Source organism: Diorhabda sublineata, chromosome 8 (assembly GCF_026230105.1).
Source record: "Diorhabda sublineata isolate icDioSubl1.1 chromosome 8, icDioSubl1.1, whole genome shotgun sequence".
Lineage (NCBI taxonomy): Eukaryota > Metazoa > Arthropoda > Insecta > Coleoptera > Chrysomelidae > Diorhabda > Diorhabda sublineata.
The window spans coordinates 9243835-9259429 of NC_079481.1; the positions used below are offsets into that span (position 1 = coordinate 9243835).

General features: G+C 30.0%; 3 protein-coding genes across 8 annotated transcripts in view; 1 reads left to right on the plus strand and 2 right to left on the minus strand.

The window, feature by feature from the left end:
• LOC130447970 (probable G-protein coupled receptor CG31760) overlaps positions 1-15595 on the minus strand; it is a 76031-nt gene that overhangs the window by 41265 nt on the left and 19171 nt on the right. The gene's annotated exons all lie outside the window — the stretch shown is intronic.
• On the minus strand, positions 1283-5709 carry LOC130447973 (coiled-coil domain-containing protein 186-like). Its single transcript, XM_056785061.1, has 3 exons — positions 5703-5709; positions 2524-3208; positions 1283-2460 (listed from the first exon to the last, which is right to left on the minus strand). Exons 2-3 carry the CDS (start codon positions 3205-3207, stop codon positions 1357-1359), a joined length of 1788 nt encoding a protein of 595 aa, XP_056641039.1. The 5' UTR covers position 3208; positions 5703-5709; the 3' UTR covers positions 1283-1356.
• Positions 3753-6876, plus strand: LOC130447975 (glyoxylate reductase/hydroxypyruvate reductase-like). 4 transcript variants are annotated; one of them, XM_056785064.1, is made up of 8 exons: positions 3753-3907; positions 4002-4048; positions 4942-5080; positions 5141-5262; positions 5348-5537; positions 6152-6318; positions 6381-6671; positions 6729-6876. In XM_056785064.1, the coding sequence occupies exons 2-8, from the start codon at positions 4015-4017 to the stop codon at positions 6842-6844; spliced, it is 1059 nt and encodes a 352-aa protein (XP_056641042.1). In that variant the 5' UTR covers positions 3753-3907; positions 4002-4014; the 3' UTR covers positions 6845-6876. The 4 variants fall into 4 exon arrangements, with proteins under 4 accessions (XP_056641042.1, XP_056641044.1, XP_056641045.1 ...); XM_056785066.1 differs by lacking the exon at positions 4002-4048 and having other exon boundaries at positions 3758-3907; XM_056785067.1 differs by lacking the exon at positions 3753-3907 and having other exon boundaries at positions 4046-4151.

Consider the following 15595-nt stretch of genomic DNA (forward strand, 5'->3'; position numbering starts at 1 on the left):
TTTTTACTTTTCTTTTGTATCATCACTGGTTAAACTACTAAATTCTAAGACCAAAAGTTTTTTGTTGTGATAAAAACTTATTTACTCGGCATCTAACCACCTTACTTGGACTGGACGTAATGAATTTCGCTAGTTAAATACACCACAGGTTTGGATCTCCAGGATTATAACGTTAGTTTTGGAAAGAGCGCGCAGAACACATTCGTTTATACCAGATAAACAATAAAATAACGTAAATAGGAAGGTTTGTATGTGGATTATTCAACTGATCGATTTTATTTAGTAGATTAGCAAGATTTTTATTGCGAAATATTGAAAATTTTCTTTCGTATTACTTTATTATTATTTAAATTACGTTATTATATTTTTGGTTCGTAATTTTTTAGCAGCCGCCCCTGTCTAGTAATGACATTCATTTTTTTTATCATTTTTACTTTTCTTTTGTATCATCACTGGTTAAACTACTAAATTCTAAGACCAAAAGTTTTTTGTTATGATAAAAAAACTTATTTACTCGGCATCTAACCACCTTACTTGGACTGGACGCAATGAATTTCGCTAGTTAAATACTCCACAGGTTTGGATTTCCAGGATTATAACGTTAGTTTTGGAAAGAGCGCGCAGAACACATTCGTTTATACCAGATAAACAATAAAATAACGTAAATAGGAAGGTTTGTATGTGGATTATTCAACTGATCGATTTTATTTAGTAGATTAGCAAGATTTTTATTGCGAAATATTGAAAATTTTCTTTCGTATTACTTTATTATTATTTAAATTACGTAATTATATTTTTTGTTCGTAATTTTTTAGCAGCCACCCCTGTCAACTAATGATATTTATACTCGTTAAACTACGAAGTTTTCTGTAGGAAAAAAATTATTTACTCGGAATCTAACCACCTTATTTGGACTGGACGCAATGAATTTCTCTAGTTAAACACACCACTGGTTTAGACCGTCAGGATTATAACGTTGGTTTTGGAAAGAGCGCGCAGAACACATTCGTTTATACCAGATAAATAATAAAATAACGTTAATAGAAAGGTGTGTGTGTGTGTGGATTATTCAACTGATCGACTTTATTGAGTTGATTAGCAAGATTTTATTGAGAAATATGAAAAATTTTCTTTTGTTTTACTTTATTATTATTTAAATCCTAATTTTTTGCAGTGCTGCAACCGTCCCTGTCTACTAAGCAAAAGTCGAAATAAGAGAGGGAAAATTTAAAAAAATAAAAAATCGATAAATAAATCGTATATTTTTAATTTAAATGACTAGATTAAATGGTTTAACGATAAATATATTCAGTCACAACGAATGAAAAGATCAATGTTTAAATAGGAATATTTAATTTATTTAACTTTAATACTGTCCCTTTTATTCGAAGACTTTTGTTCTCTCATAACGTAACTTTGAAGCAGCTTCGACTTCTTTTGCAATTCAATAACCAAATTATTGACATGCTCTTCCAAAAAATCGATTTTTTCCGATTTCTTAGCGCTGATTTTCTGCAACTTCACTATATGTTCTATGAGAGTTTGTTGATCGATCGTATGATTATCGTTTAAAGAAGAATTCGAACTGCTGTTACTAGTTTTTTCCAAATCTTCGAATTTCTCCAATTTTTTATGATAATGCTGTAATTCTCTATTCACTTCTCTCAACGACATATCGTATTTTCGTTTTATTAAAATATTTTCAGATTTTTGATCTACGGCTTCTTGTTTTAATTGTTCGCAAATTTTCGATTTTTCTGTTAATTTCTCGACCAATTCTTTGTAATTTCGCTTTTCTTCTATTAATTTAGCCGAGCACATCGCCGCTTTAGTTTCCTGTTCTTTAAATTGTCTTTTTAGTAACGTCTGTTCGCAAGATAGTTGTTGTACTCTCGTTTCCAGGGAAGTAAATTCCGATTGCAATCTTACGTTTTTATCCGTTAATTGTTGAGTGAACAACAATAATTCCGCTTCTCTAGCTCTGCAAGTTTCCATATCACCCTCCAACTCTTGATTCCTTTGTTTTAATAAACTCATCTGTTCGTTACTAGCTGCTAATTGTTCCTGTTCTTGTTTCAACTGGAGTTTCAATTGTTCCAATTGCACTGATTTGGTTTGTAGGTCTACCACGTCTTGTCGTTGTTGATCTGCGCAGCCCCTCAATTCGCTCAACTTCAATTCATTTTCTGATCTGTCTTTTTCTAGTTGTTGGACTTTGAGTGATAGGTGATTGTTTTCTTGTAGCATCTCCTTTTGTTTCGTTTGTAATTTTTCCAATTGTTTTTGTAGTATTGAGATTTGTTCTTCTTTATCTTTTTTTTCATGTTTTAAGAGAATTAAAGAAGCTTGTTGTTCTTGAACTTGCCTATCCAATAAATGCGCTCTATTTTCCTCAGAATTACGATAAGTTTTCACTTGTTCCTCGGCTTCTCGTTTTACTTGATCTATTATACCAACAGCCTAAATTTCAAAAAAAAATTAACCTAATTAAAATTTTCTATTAATTTAGTCATTTACACTCACCTCTTGGTATTTAGAAGTCATATTTTCTAATTTCGCTTGAGTTTCTTTATGAATATCTAATTCCGTTTTCAAATTTGTTTGGGCCCATTTTAATTTACTTTCCAATATCGCAAAGTCCGATTTTTTCTGTTCTAATTCTTGCTGTAGGATTTTATTATCGTAAATCTTGTTATCTAACAATTGACATATCCTACTTTTTTCTGATACCATCGTTTGTACTTTGTGTTGTAAAATATCTGTTTCTCGTAAAGCGTCGCAAAGTTTTTTTTCTGCTATTTCTTTTTGTTGTTTTTCTTTCAGTACGTTTTTTTCGGATACTGCATATCGTACCACTACCGCTTCTTTTTCTTTGATAGCCGCATTTTTCTTCTTTACAGCGAGATCGAGTTTCATTTCCAAATCTTTGAATGTTTGTTTTAATTCTGAATAATCTCGTTCGAGAGATTTGTATTTAACAGAATTCTGTTCTATCACATTTTGCTGATATGCGATAGTTTCTCGTAGTTTTTCAGTAATACTACTTTCTGAATCGTTATTAGAAATGCTGTCTTCAGTACTACTTTCCGAACAATCCGTTCCGCTGGGACATATCACACTATCTTCTGAAAGAACTTTTTCTTTATCATTTTGAGATTCTTCGATTTCTGTTTCCACGGTTTGCAAATTTTCTACATCGTTATTCATTCTATAATTATAACAAATATGTTTACAATTTTATTCTCCTATGTTTGAAATATTTGACAGGAAATGACAGCGAACGTATGATAACGATTTTTAAATATGTTCGATTCCACTGCACGTCAAAACAAACGAGCGCACTAGACGTACCATAGAATATTAGAAGAATCAATACCATAGATATAATAAATAAAAACAACAAGCTAACCTTATTTGACCGCGTGTAAGAAAGAGATAAGAGAATCAGAAGTTTACACTATTTACGAACGTCTCCACTATAGGTAGTGCGTCTTAAGTGTAATATCTCTTAGAACAATACACCGAATGGTATTAGAATAGAATCGAAAACAAAAACAGAGCAATTCCACAAATTTATCCGTAGACATAGTAATTCTAATCTATTATTAATCTATGAATTTAACAGAATAGTTCTCGAACTAATTATAAAACATAGAAATATTTTATGTATATAATGTTGCCTACGAACTGGTAATAACATTTCTATTTTTTTAATTAAACTTAACATAATTTTAACAATCATATTTTATTCATCGACATATTTAGGAAAAAACCACAACATGCGGTTTTGTACTCGTGTATCCGTCAGATAATGTTACGATATTTATATATATAATTTTAATTAATAAATTTTGATGTGCGATAGAAGAGGGAATAAATTATATTTTAATTGAGTAGGAAATTATCGGTGAGATATTTTTTTCAATACCAATATTTGGTAAAATTCAATCTCTATTTTTATTCTGATTTCTTAAATAGTAAAAATTGTACTTTTTATATAGTGTAATAATCTAAATGGTGACCTGGTTACTGAAATATTGCGTAATAGGTATGTTGCATATATTGATAAAAATTTCATTTGACTTTGACGTAAACTATAGAAATTTTTTTCATGTTAAACTAGAAGTAAAACAAAAACTATCACGTGAAAGGTATGTTTATACTAAGTAATTAAAAAAGTCTGTAAATAACTCGTAAAAAAGATTTTTTTAAATAGTTTAATTAAAGGTGGGTGTTCGTATTTAATTGGAAAAATATATCAGAGTCGGAATTACCCAAAATGATTATACGATGAAAAATTTCAAATTTCTTTTCACGTTTTTATTCTTAGTTTGTTTATTTCTTTATAATAACATACGGGGTATTTTCAAAGTGATTTATAATACAGTCGTCAATCAAAAGTAGTAGTCAATCAAAGTAGTACAAATAAATAAATTAAAACATAAATTTTAATATCATTTCTCATAAAAAAATTAGATAATAAATTCGGTTTTTATATAGGAATATTTTCAGTTTTAACATCAACGAATATCGTGACGAATGAGTTGAATATTATAATAAATTATTTTATGATATTGACGCGATTAATTAATTATAAAGTTTTGTTAATTATTTAATATGGGTTATAATAAAATTAGTAAGTAATTTACATTTTACAACGGAATATATGGTTATATATAACGTAATTGTTTTATAAAAATATATTAAGAGTTGTTTTTGTAAATATTAAATTAATTGCATGAGGATTTTCATTAAAATTTTGTTATTAATACAGATTTTGTATAACTTTCTATATAAAACATATTCATCTCTATTTAATACGAGGGGGGTGCAAATTTTTGATGATATGTGATTAAAATCAATTAAAAGTATATAATTTAGACACTTGAAAGATAATTACATCAAGCGATTAGATAACGACGATTATTTATATAATTTAAGGTCTTCAATTGTTTTTTGTCATTGGTTTCACGTCCGCTTTGGGTACAAATTATTGTTCGACCAAAATGAAGTCCTTCAAAGTACTAGTGACAAACCCTACAGTGCCAGAAATAGGCATTAAATTATTAACCGACCAAGGGTGAGTGGAATAATACAAAATTTTGAATAATTTCGCATTTAATTTTATTATTTTTTGCAGATGTGAAGTGATTCAAGTCACGCAAGAAAACCGAGAAGAAATTATTAAACATGCTAAAGGAGTAGACGCATTATTTTGGGCGTCGTGTCTCAGTTTAGATAAAGAAGTTTTAGACGTTGCAGGTAAAATTTTAATATTATTATACAAAAGATAGATGGTAAAATCCACTGTTCTTTTTTTACGATACACCCTATATAAATATTTTAGGTCCACAAATGAAAGCGATAGGTATAATGTCAGCTGGTTACGATCACATAGATGTGGAAGAAGCTAAAAAACGCGGTATTAAATTAGGTAATACGCCACATCCTTTACATGATGCTGTAGCTGATTTAGCTGTACTATTATTATTAGCTGCAGCTAGAAGAGCCCACGAAGCTCGATTATTAATTGAGAAGTAAGAATTTTCATTATTTTTATTATCAATAATAGTCCAATCAATAACTCCAATTGGGGATAACCTTTATTGAAGATTTTGTACAAGGAGGTTCGTTCAAATTCAACTACAAGTTTATCGATAACTTATAAATTATAAACATACAATATTATCGTGTTAAAGTACCTCAAATTATGTATACGAGGATCGTTACAGAAGTATCTAGCCCATCAAAGAAAATAGGAAAATTTTATTTAATAAGTTCGTCATGACAATGAGGGATGTATGACCTTGCCTGCGGAATGGTCTTTGTCCTTTTTTGGAGTCGTTTCTTCCTTATCAATCCATTGTTTTGATTATTATTTTGTTTCGGGTGTAAAGTGATGGACCCAAGTTTTTTCATCCAGTACCATTTTGTGGATTTTCTTCAACATTTCTGGAGTCGTCATCTCATTGGGGTGCCGTACTATTTGTACGATCCTCGTATGTTTTCGAATGGAATTTTTGGAGACGTTTACCTTCAGTAAACCCATCAAATTTTTGATATAATCTAAAACTTTTTTCATCGTTCTGCACCAAAATGTATAGTTTCAAGGCTAGTTTTTTAAAATTCTTAAAAAGTGAACAATTTTCAGTAACAAATGGATAACTGGAAATTGGAAATGGATGTTGGGGCAAGACGTAACTAATTCCACCGTTGGTGTTATAGGATTGGGAAATATAGGATTGTCGATCGTTAAAAGGCTCCAGGGTTTTAATGTCAAACAATTTTTGTATACCGGGCACAAAGAAAAGAAAGAAGGTAATTATTGGTTTCGGATTGGATTGACCGGTTTCTTTTTGTTAATTTTCCTTCGATTTTAGCGAGAGAAATAGGGGCGAAATTCGTTTCGTTAAACACCCTTCTGGAAGAAAGCGATTTCGTTATAATAGTAGTACCTTTAACCGCCGAAACGAAAGGGATGTGTGACGACGATTTTTTTTCGAAAATGAAAAAAACTGCGGTTTTCGTCAACGTCAGTCGTGGACCAGTTGTGGATCAACCCGCTTTGATTAGAGCTCTTAAAAACGGTCAAATTTTCGCGGCAGGTTTAGATGTTATGACCCCGGAGCCTTTACCTGCAGATCACGAATTAACAACCCTACCAAATGTCGGTAAGTAAATATTCACCCCATCTATCGGATGCTTGGTTAATTATTTTCAATTTTTAGTTCTTCTTCCTCATTTGGGTAGTGCTACAAATAACACTAGAGCATCGATGTCTAGTTTAACGGCGGAAAATATTTTAAAAGCCTTAGGAGACGAAGAAATGATCACTCCAATATAACAAATTATTAAAGTTTTTTTTTTTAAATAAAATTAGTTTTTTTAAGCCCACTTTGCAAGTTATTGAAAAGCGTGTTTCTATTATCTTGAAAGTTTGTATTAATCTATTGGCGCGTAGCGACGCTACAACGACGTCTGTATTGTTATGTTGGGTGTTTATAAAATAGTTGGTCGTCAATATTTGCTGCGATATACACGAATTTTAGGATTCGTCTCGTGGAAATCGCGATGTTCAAAAAATTTGTTTCAATTTTATATTATGGTAAGTTTCGTCATATTGTCATTTATTTTAATAAAAATTTTTCAAAATACGTTGAAAGTTTGAAATTTAATACATTTTTAGAAGTATCAATACGTAATAATTAAAAAAAAATTTTATTTAACAAAAAAAAACTTGTTGAATAGTTATATTTTACGAAATTGTTATTGAGTTTTAATTCTTAATTTTATCTATGTTCCAAGTGATCTATATATTAATTATTCAATGCTTCGGCATAATTAATTAAGTTGTAATCATCCACTTTGATAAATAGGAAAAAATTACTTCTTTATAAGTTGATTGGTCGATAGTTTTGTTAAGATTTATGCTGATAAAGATTAATTCAGATAATAAAGATAAATTATTATATACACCCCTAAAAATAAGACGATTACTTATTGTTTCTGCACTGAAATAATTGCCCCAAAAATCTAAAAGTTTATGAAGAAATTTAAAAAAAAAAACGGTGTAGTCTACAAAAAATATACTTTCAGTATATTTTAACGAACTTAGTACTATAGAAAGAATTGTCTTTATGATTTTTTTATTCCGTGCTAAAGATCATAATTAACAAAAATCAATTTAATGATTTTTTTTAAATCGCGTACATTTTTTAAACGTGACTGAAAAAACGTGACCATGTGATGAGGATTCAAAAAGGTTCCCCAACATCAATAACAACAGAAAAGTAAAGGTGTATCAAAAAAGTTAGTTAGGTATGAATAATGTAAAAGTCAATGAACTTCCAATTTATTCGCCTGATTTGGTCAAGTATGAATTCTAGTTATTCTGAAAAAATATCTACGTGGTGAATTTTTTACAAAAAAGTATGACATATATTATGACAATTTCTAATAACAAATTACGATCTGTTTCTGAAAAAGACAATTTCTTAAGACAAATGACAGTTTGTAAATAGGACAGTCTCTTAAGTCAAATGACGGTTCGTTTTGGAAAAAGACAGTCTCTAAAGACTTATGACAGTTTGTTTTTAAAATAGAGAATCTCTAAAGTCATATGGTGGTTTTCGAAAAAAAAAAACAGCTTCTAAAGACAAATTACGGTTTATTTTCGAAGAAAACAGTCTTTATAGTCAAATGACGGTTTGTTTTTATAAAAAACAGCCTCTACACAAAAATTACGGTTTTTTTTGAAGATGACAATCTTTATAATTAAATGACGGTTTGTTTTCAAAAAAACAGCTTCTAAAGACAAATTACGTTTCCTTTTTGAAAATGACAGTCTTTATACTCAAATGACGATTTGTTTTCAAAAAAAAAACAGCCTCTAAACACAAATAACGGCTTATTTTTGAAGAAAACAGTCTTTATATCAAAAGACGGTTTGATGTAATAAAAAACAGCCTCTAAACAAAAACTACGGTTTCTTTTTAAAGATGACTGTATTTATAGTCAAATGACGGTTTGTTTTCGAAAAAAGCAGCGCGTAAAGATTAAGGACGGTTTATTATCGAAGAAAACAGTCTTTATAGTCAAATGAGGGTTTGTTTAATAAAAAAACAACCTTTAAAGACAAATTAAAGTTTCTTTTTAAAGATAACAGTCTTTATAGTCAAATTACGGTTTGTTTTCCAAAAAGACAGCCTTTAAAGACTTATAACGCTTTGTTTTCAAAATAGCGAGTCTCTAAAGTTATTTGGTGGTTTCTTTTTGGAAAAAAACAGCTACTAAAGACAAATTACGGTTTCTTTTTGAAGATTACAGTATTTATAGTCAAATGACGGTTTGTTTTCGAAAAAAACAGCGCGTAAAGACTAAGGACGGTTTATTTTCGAAGAAAGCAGTCTTTATAGTCAAATGACGGTTTGTTTAATAAAAAAACAGCTTCTAAAGACAAATTAAAGTTTCTTTTTGAAGATGACAGTCTTTATAGTCAAATAACGGTTTGTTTTTCAAAAAGACAGCCTCTAAAGACTTATGACGCTTTGTTTTCAAAATAGCGAGTCTCTAAAGTTATTTGGTGGTTTCTTTTTGGAAAAAAACAGCTACTAAAGACAAATTACGGTTTCTTTTTGAAGATTACAGTATTTATAGTCAAATGACGGTTTGTTTTCGAAAAAAACAGCGCGTAAAGACTAAGGACGGCTTATTTTCGAAGAAAACAGTCTTTATAGTCAAATGACGGTTTGTTTAATAAAAAAACTTCTTCTGAAGACAAATTACGGTTTATTTTTGAAGAAGACAGTCTTTATAATTAAATGACGGTTTGTTTTCCAAAAAGACAGCCTCTAAAGACTGATGACAGTTTGTTTTCAAAACAGAGAGTCTCTAACGTCATATCGCTTGTCCAGTTCAAGACTGGCCTAACTCAAAATAAAGCAATTTTCAGTTTTTTGCATAAATTATCTTCAAGTTGCCACTTCTAACTCTGTGCAAGACCGTTTCTTAAAAAACTTAGTGGATCACCCCTAGATGGAGTGCACGTAAGTGGGAAATCTTTGATTTGTGGAGGGTGGGCCGTGCAAGAGTGAATCATTTCAGTTTTGATCCTTGCCACACATAGAGACAGTGGAGTTCTATTGTGCAATAGTGGGTTATTATGTGATAAACCAACAGTAAGTAACTTTTTCGTATCACTCTTTAGTCCAAAACTGTACTATTATGATAATGGCTCTATTCTTAGTAACTGGACACACTCAAAACGAGGGCGACAACGTTCACTCTGTTATAGAACGGGCTCTAAAGGAATATAGAAAAGCCTCACCCATCTATATCCCAGAAAATTATATTTCTATCATCTCACAAGCAAAGAAGACACCTCCAGCATACGCTGTCAAGCGAATAGATTTTCCCGAACTCATCGATTTGAAAAAGCTGACTGCTGACTTGACAATAAAGGACGCTTTGTTCAATGAAGACAGTGTTAAGGTACCAATCGCTAATATCTGTGTGATTAAGACCCATAAAGATGGGCCTGGATTTTTTCGATATAAAACATTATTCTCTCAGCAATATTTCAAATCTATCAACATAGCAAACCAGAACAAGAAACGTCGAAGCAATTCATCAGATTCATGCAGTTTCAGTTTCACTCCAATTGTAACACTCTCCAAGGCCTATACAAGAAAAAGTCTAGTATCACTAATAAAAAAAAGAAGCGTTACTTTGTCTTTTCCTGAAAAAACCAATGGTGTAGCTTTCACGCCTCTGTGTTACAAAAAGTTTTACAAAAATTTATAAAAGATGCAAACTAATCGCTTCCCTGGTTTTCCCACAGTGTTTGTTATTTTATACTGTTATTAATATTTTCATTTTTTTCCCAAGTAATTGTATTGTTGAGTTCCTACAGTAGGAAACGAATTGGCTCAGTATTTTTTTCTCTTTTTGTAGTTTGTAGATATAAAAGTTTTATATGCATTTATTGTACAAAGTCATATTTTGTAAGAAGCTCTGATTATCTTATAATAATGAAAATGCTTATTTTATCTACAAAACTGCCTACCAAGTCTGAAGAAAGATGTAGTTACCACTGAGAATAAAGACTCATGACTTTTTTTCACTAAAAGTCTCAGTAGTCTCAAGGATTTTTTAATTCATGCAGATACATGTTATGTTTTACACTTTTGTTCTTATTTTTGTACTTGTTTTATAAAAAATAAAGAGATTTTGAATGATTAATAACTGGAGTTATCTATAAAAACCTGAAATATTTTGGTGCAAGATAGGATCATCTTGGAGTTCTGCTCATAATTACTTATAAAAAATAATAATGGTATAGAGAGAGGGAAAAACCTCTGTAAATCTATAGAGGAGTACTTTTATTGTAATGAATCGTGCAAAATTTAAAAAATTCGCATAATACAACCATCGGATATCAATTGAAGAGAAAATCATAAACTTTAATCAGCTCTCCTGAGAAATTGGTTTTTTTGAAATAAACCAGTCTTGAACTGGACAAGCGATATGGTGGTTTGTTTTCGAAAAAACAGCTTCTAAAGACAAATTAAAGTTTCTTTTTGAAGATGACAGTCTTTATAGTCAAATAACGGTTTGTTTTCCAAAAAGACAGCCTCTAAAGACTTATGACGCTTTGTTTTCAAAATAGAGAGTCTCTAAAGTTATTTGGTGGTTTGTTTTTGGAAAAAAAAACAGTTACTGAAGACAAATTACGGTTTCTTTTTGAAAATGACAGTCTTTATAGTCAAATGACGGTTTTTTTTTCGAAAAAACAGCCTCTAAACACAAATGACAGTCTTTATAGTCAAATGACGATTTGTTTTAATGAAAAAACAGCTACTAAACACAAATTACGGTTTCTTCTTGAAGATAACAGTCTTTATTGTCAAATACGATTTGTTTTCGAATAAAACAGCTTCTAAAGACAAATTAAAGTTTCTTTTCGAAGACGACAGTCTTTATAGTCAAATGACGATTTGTTTTCAAAAAAAACAGCCTCTAAACACAAATAACGGTTTATTTTCGAAGAAAATAGTCTTTATAGTCAAATAACGGTTTGTTTTCCGAAAAGACAGCCTCTAAAGACTTATGACGCTTTGTTTTCAAAATAGCGAGTCTCTAAAGTTATTTGGTGGTTTGTTTTTGGAAAAAAAAACAGTTACTGAAGACAAATTACGGTTTCTTTTTGAAAATGACAGTCTTTATAGTCAAATGACGATTTGTTTTAATGAAAAAACAGCTTCTGAAGACAAATTACGGTTTCTTTTTGAAAATGACAGTATTTATAGTCAAATGACGGTTTTTTTTCGAAAAAACAGCCTCTAAACACAAATGACAGTCTTTATAGTCAAATGACGATTTGTTTTAATGAAAAAACAGCTACTAAACACAAATTACGGTTTCTTCTTGAAGATAACAGTCTTTATTGTCAAATACGATTTGTTTTCGAATAAAACAGCTTCTAAAGACAAATTAAAGTTTCTTTTTGAAGACGACAGTCTTTATAGTCAAATGACGATTTGTTTTAAAAAAAAACAGCCTCTAAACACAAATAACGGTTTATTTTCGAAGAAAATAGTCTTTATAGTCAAATAACGGTTTGTTTTCCGAAAAGACAGCCTCTAAAGACTTATGACGCTTTGTTTTCAAAATAGAGAGTCTCTAAAGTTATTTGGTGGTTTGTTTTTGGAAAAAAAAACAGCTACTAAAGACAAATTACGGTTTCTTTTTGAAAATGACAGTCTTTATAGTCAAATGACGATTTGTTTTAATGAAAAAACAGCTTCTGAAGACAAATTACGGTTTCTTTTTGAAAATGACAGTATTTATAGTCAAATGACGGTTTTTTTTCGAAAAAACAGCCTCTAAACACAAATGACAGTCTTTATAGTCAAATGACGATTTGTTTTAATGAAAAAACAGCTACTAAAGACAAATTACGGTTTCTTTTTGAAAATGACAGTATTTATAGTCAAATAACGGTTTTTTTTTTCGAAAAAACAGCCTCTAAACACAAATTACGGTTTCTTCTTGAAGATAACAGTCTTTATTGTCAAATGCGATTTGTTTTCGAATAAAACAGCTTCTAAAGACAAATTAAAGTTTCTTTTTGAAGACGACAGTCTTTATAGTCAAATGACGATTTGTTTTAAAAAAAAACAGCCTCTAAACACAAATAACGGTTTATTTTCGAAGAAAATAGTCTTTATAGTCAAATAACGGTTTGTTTTCCGAAAAGACAGCCTCTAAAGACTTATGACGCTTTGTTTTCAAAATAGAGAGTCTCTAAAGTTATTTGGTGGTTTGTTTTTGGAAAAAAAAACAGCTACTAAAGACAAATTACGGTTTCTTTTTGAAAATGACAGTCTTTATAGTCAAATGACGATTTGTTTTAATGAAAAAAACAGCTTCTGAAGACAAATTACGGTTTCTTTTTGAAAATGACAGTATTTATAGTCAAATGACGGTTTTTTTTCGAAAAAACAGCCTCTAAACACAAATGACAGTCTTTATAGTCAAATGACGATTTGTTTTAATGAAAAAACAGCTACTAAAGACAAATTACGGTTTCTTTTTGAAAATGACAGTATTTATAGTCAAATGACGGTTTTTTTTCGAAAAAACAGCCTCTAAACACAAATTACGGTTTCTTCTTGAAGATAACAGTCTTTATTGTCAAATGCGATTTGTTTTCGAATAAAACAGCTTCTAAAGACAAATTAAAGTTTCTTTTTGAAGACGACAGTCTTTATAGTCAAATGACGATTTGTTTTAAAAAAAAACAGCCTCTAAACACAAATAACGGTTTATTTTCGAAGAAAATAGTCTTTATAGTCAAATAACGGTTTGTTTTCCGAAAAGACAGCCTCTAAAGACTTATGACGCTTTGTTTTCAAAATAGAGAGTCTCTAAAGTTATTTGGTGGTTTGTTTTTGGAAAAAAAAACAGTTACTGAAGACAAATTACGGTTTCTTTTTGAAAATGACAGTCTTTATAGTCAAATGACGATTTGTTTTAATGAAAAAACAGCTTCTGAAGACAAATTACGGTTTCTTTTTGAAAATGACAGTCTTTATAGTCAAATGACGATTTGTTTTAATGAAAAAACAGCTTCTGAAGACAAATTACGGTTTCTTTTTGAAAATGACAGTATTTATAGTCAAATGACGGTTTTTTTTCGAAAAAACAGCCTCTAAACACAAATTACAGTCTTTATTGTCAAATGCGATTTGTTTTCGAAAAAAAAAACAGCTTCTCAACACAAATTACGGTTTCTTTCTGAAGATAACAGTCTTTATAGTCAAATGACGGTTTGTTTTAATTAAAAAACACAAATAACGGTTTATTTTTGGAGAAACAGTATTTATAGTCAAATGATAGTTTATTTTCGAAAAAAAAAACAGCTTCTAAACACTAAACGGCCTCTAAAGACTTATGACGGTTTGTTTTCAAAACAGAGAGTCTCTAAAGTCATATGGTGGTTTGTTTTCGAAAAAAAAAACAGCTTCTAAACACAAATTACTGTTTCTTTCTGAAGATAACAGTCTTTATAGTCAAATGACGGTTTGTTTTAATTAAAAAATACAAATAACGGTTTATTTTTGGAGCAACAGTATTTATAGTCAAATGATAGTTTATTTTCGAAAAAAAAAACAGCTTCTAAACACTAAACGGCCTCTAAAGACTTATGACGGTTTGTTTTCAAAACAGAGAGTCTCTAAAGTCATATGGTGGTTTGTTTTCGAAAAAAAAAACAGCTTCTAAACACAAATTACTGTTTCTTTCTGAAGATAACAGTCTTTATAGTCAAATGACGGTTTGTTTTAATTAAAAAATACAAATAACGGTTTATTTTTGGAGCAACAGTATTTATAGTCAAATGATAGTTTATTTTCGAAAAAAAAAACAGCTTCTAAACACTAAACGGCCTCTAAAGACTTATGACGGTTTGTTTTCAAAACAGAGAGTCTCTAAAGTCATATGGTGGTTTGTTTTCGAAAAAAAAAACAGCTTCTAAACACAAATTACTGTTTCTTTCTGAAGATAACAGTCTTTATAGTCAAATGACGGTTTGTTTTAATTAAAAAATACAAATAACGGTTTATTTTTGGAGAAACAGTATTTATAGTCAAATGATAGTTTATTTTCGAAAAAAAAAACAGCTTCTAAACACTAAACGGCCTCTAAAGACTTATGACGGTTTGTTTTCAAAACAGAGAGTCTCTAAAGTCATATGGTGGTTTGTTTTCGAAAAAAAAAACAGCTTCTAAACACAAATTACTGTTTCTTTCTGAAGATAACAGTCTTTATAGTCAAATGACGGTTTGTTTTAATTAAAAAATACAAATAACGGTTTATTTTTGGAGCAACAGTATTTATAGTCAAATGATAGTTTATTTTCGAAAAAAAAAACAGCTTCTAAACACTAAACGGCCTCTAAAGACTTATGACGGTTTGTTTTCAAAACAGAGAGTCTCTAAAGTCATATGGTGGTTTGTTTTCGAAAAAAAAACAGCTTCTCAACACAAATTACGGTTTCTTTCTGAAGATAGCAGTCTTTATAATCAAATGGCGGTTTGTTTTAATTAAAAAACACAAATAACGGTTTATTTTTGGAGAAACAGTATTTATAGTCAAATGATAGTTTATTTTCGAAAAAAAAAAACAGCTTCTAAACACTAAACGGCCTCTAAAGACTTATGACGGTTTGTTTTCAAAACAGAGAGTCATATGGTGGTTTGTTTTCGAGAAAAACAGCTTCTTAACACAAATTACGGTTTCTTTCTGAAGATAATAGTCTTTATAGTCAAATGACGGTTTGTTTTGGATAAAGACAATTTGTTCTCAAAATAGACAGCATTTGAAAACAAATGATTCAAAAAGTATAATCTCCAATGACAAACATCAATTTCTTTTTGAAAAACAGAGCCTCTACAGACCAATAACGTTTTATTTTTGAAGCCTCTTAAGGCAAACGACAGTTTGTTTTTGATAAAGACAATCCCTAAAGAAAATTAACGATTAATTTTTGAAAAAGATGTCTTCTATCCTTTTGTGTCCATTAAACAATCGAATT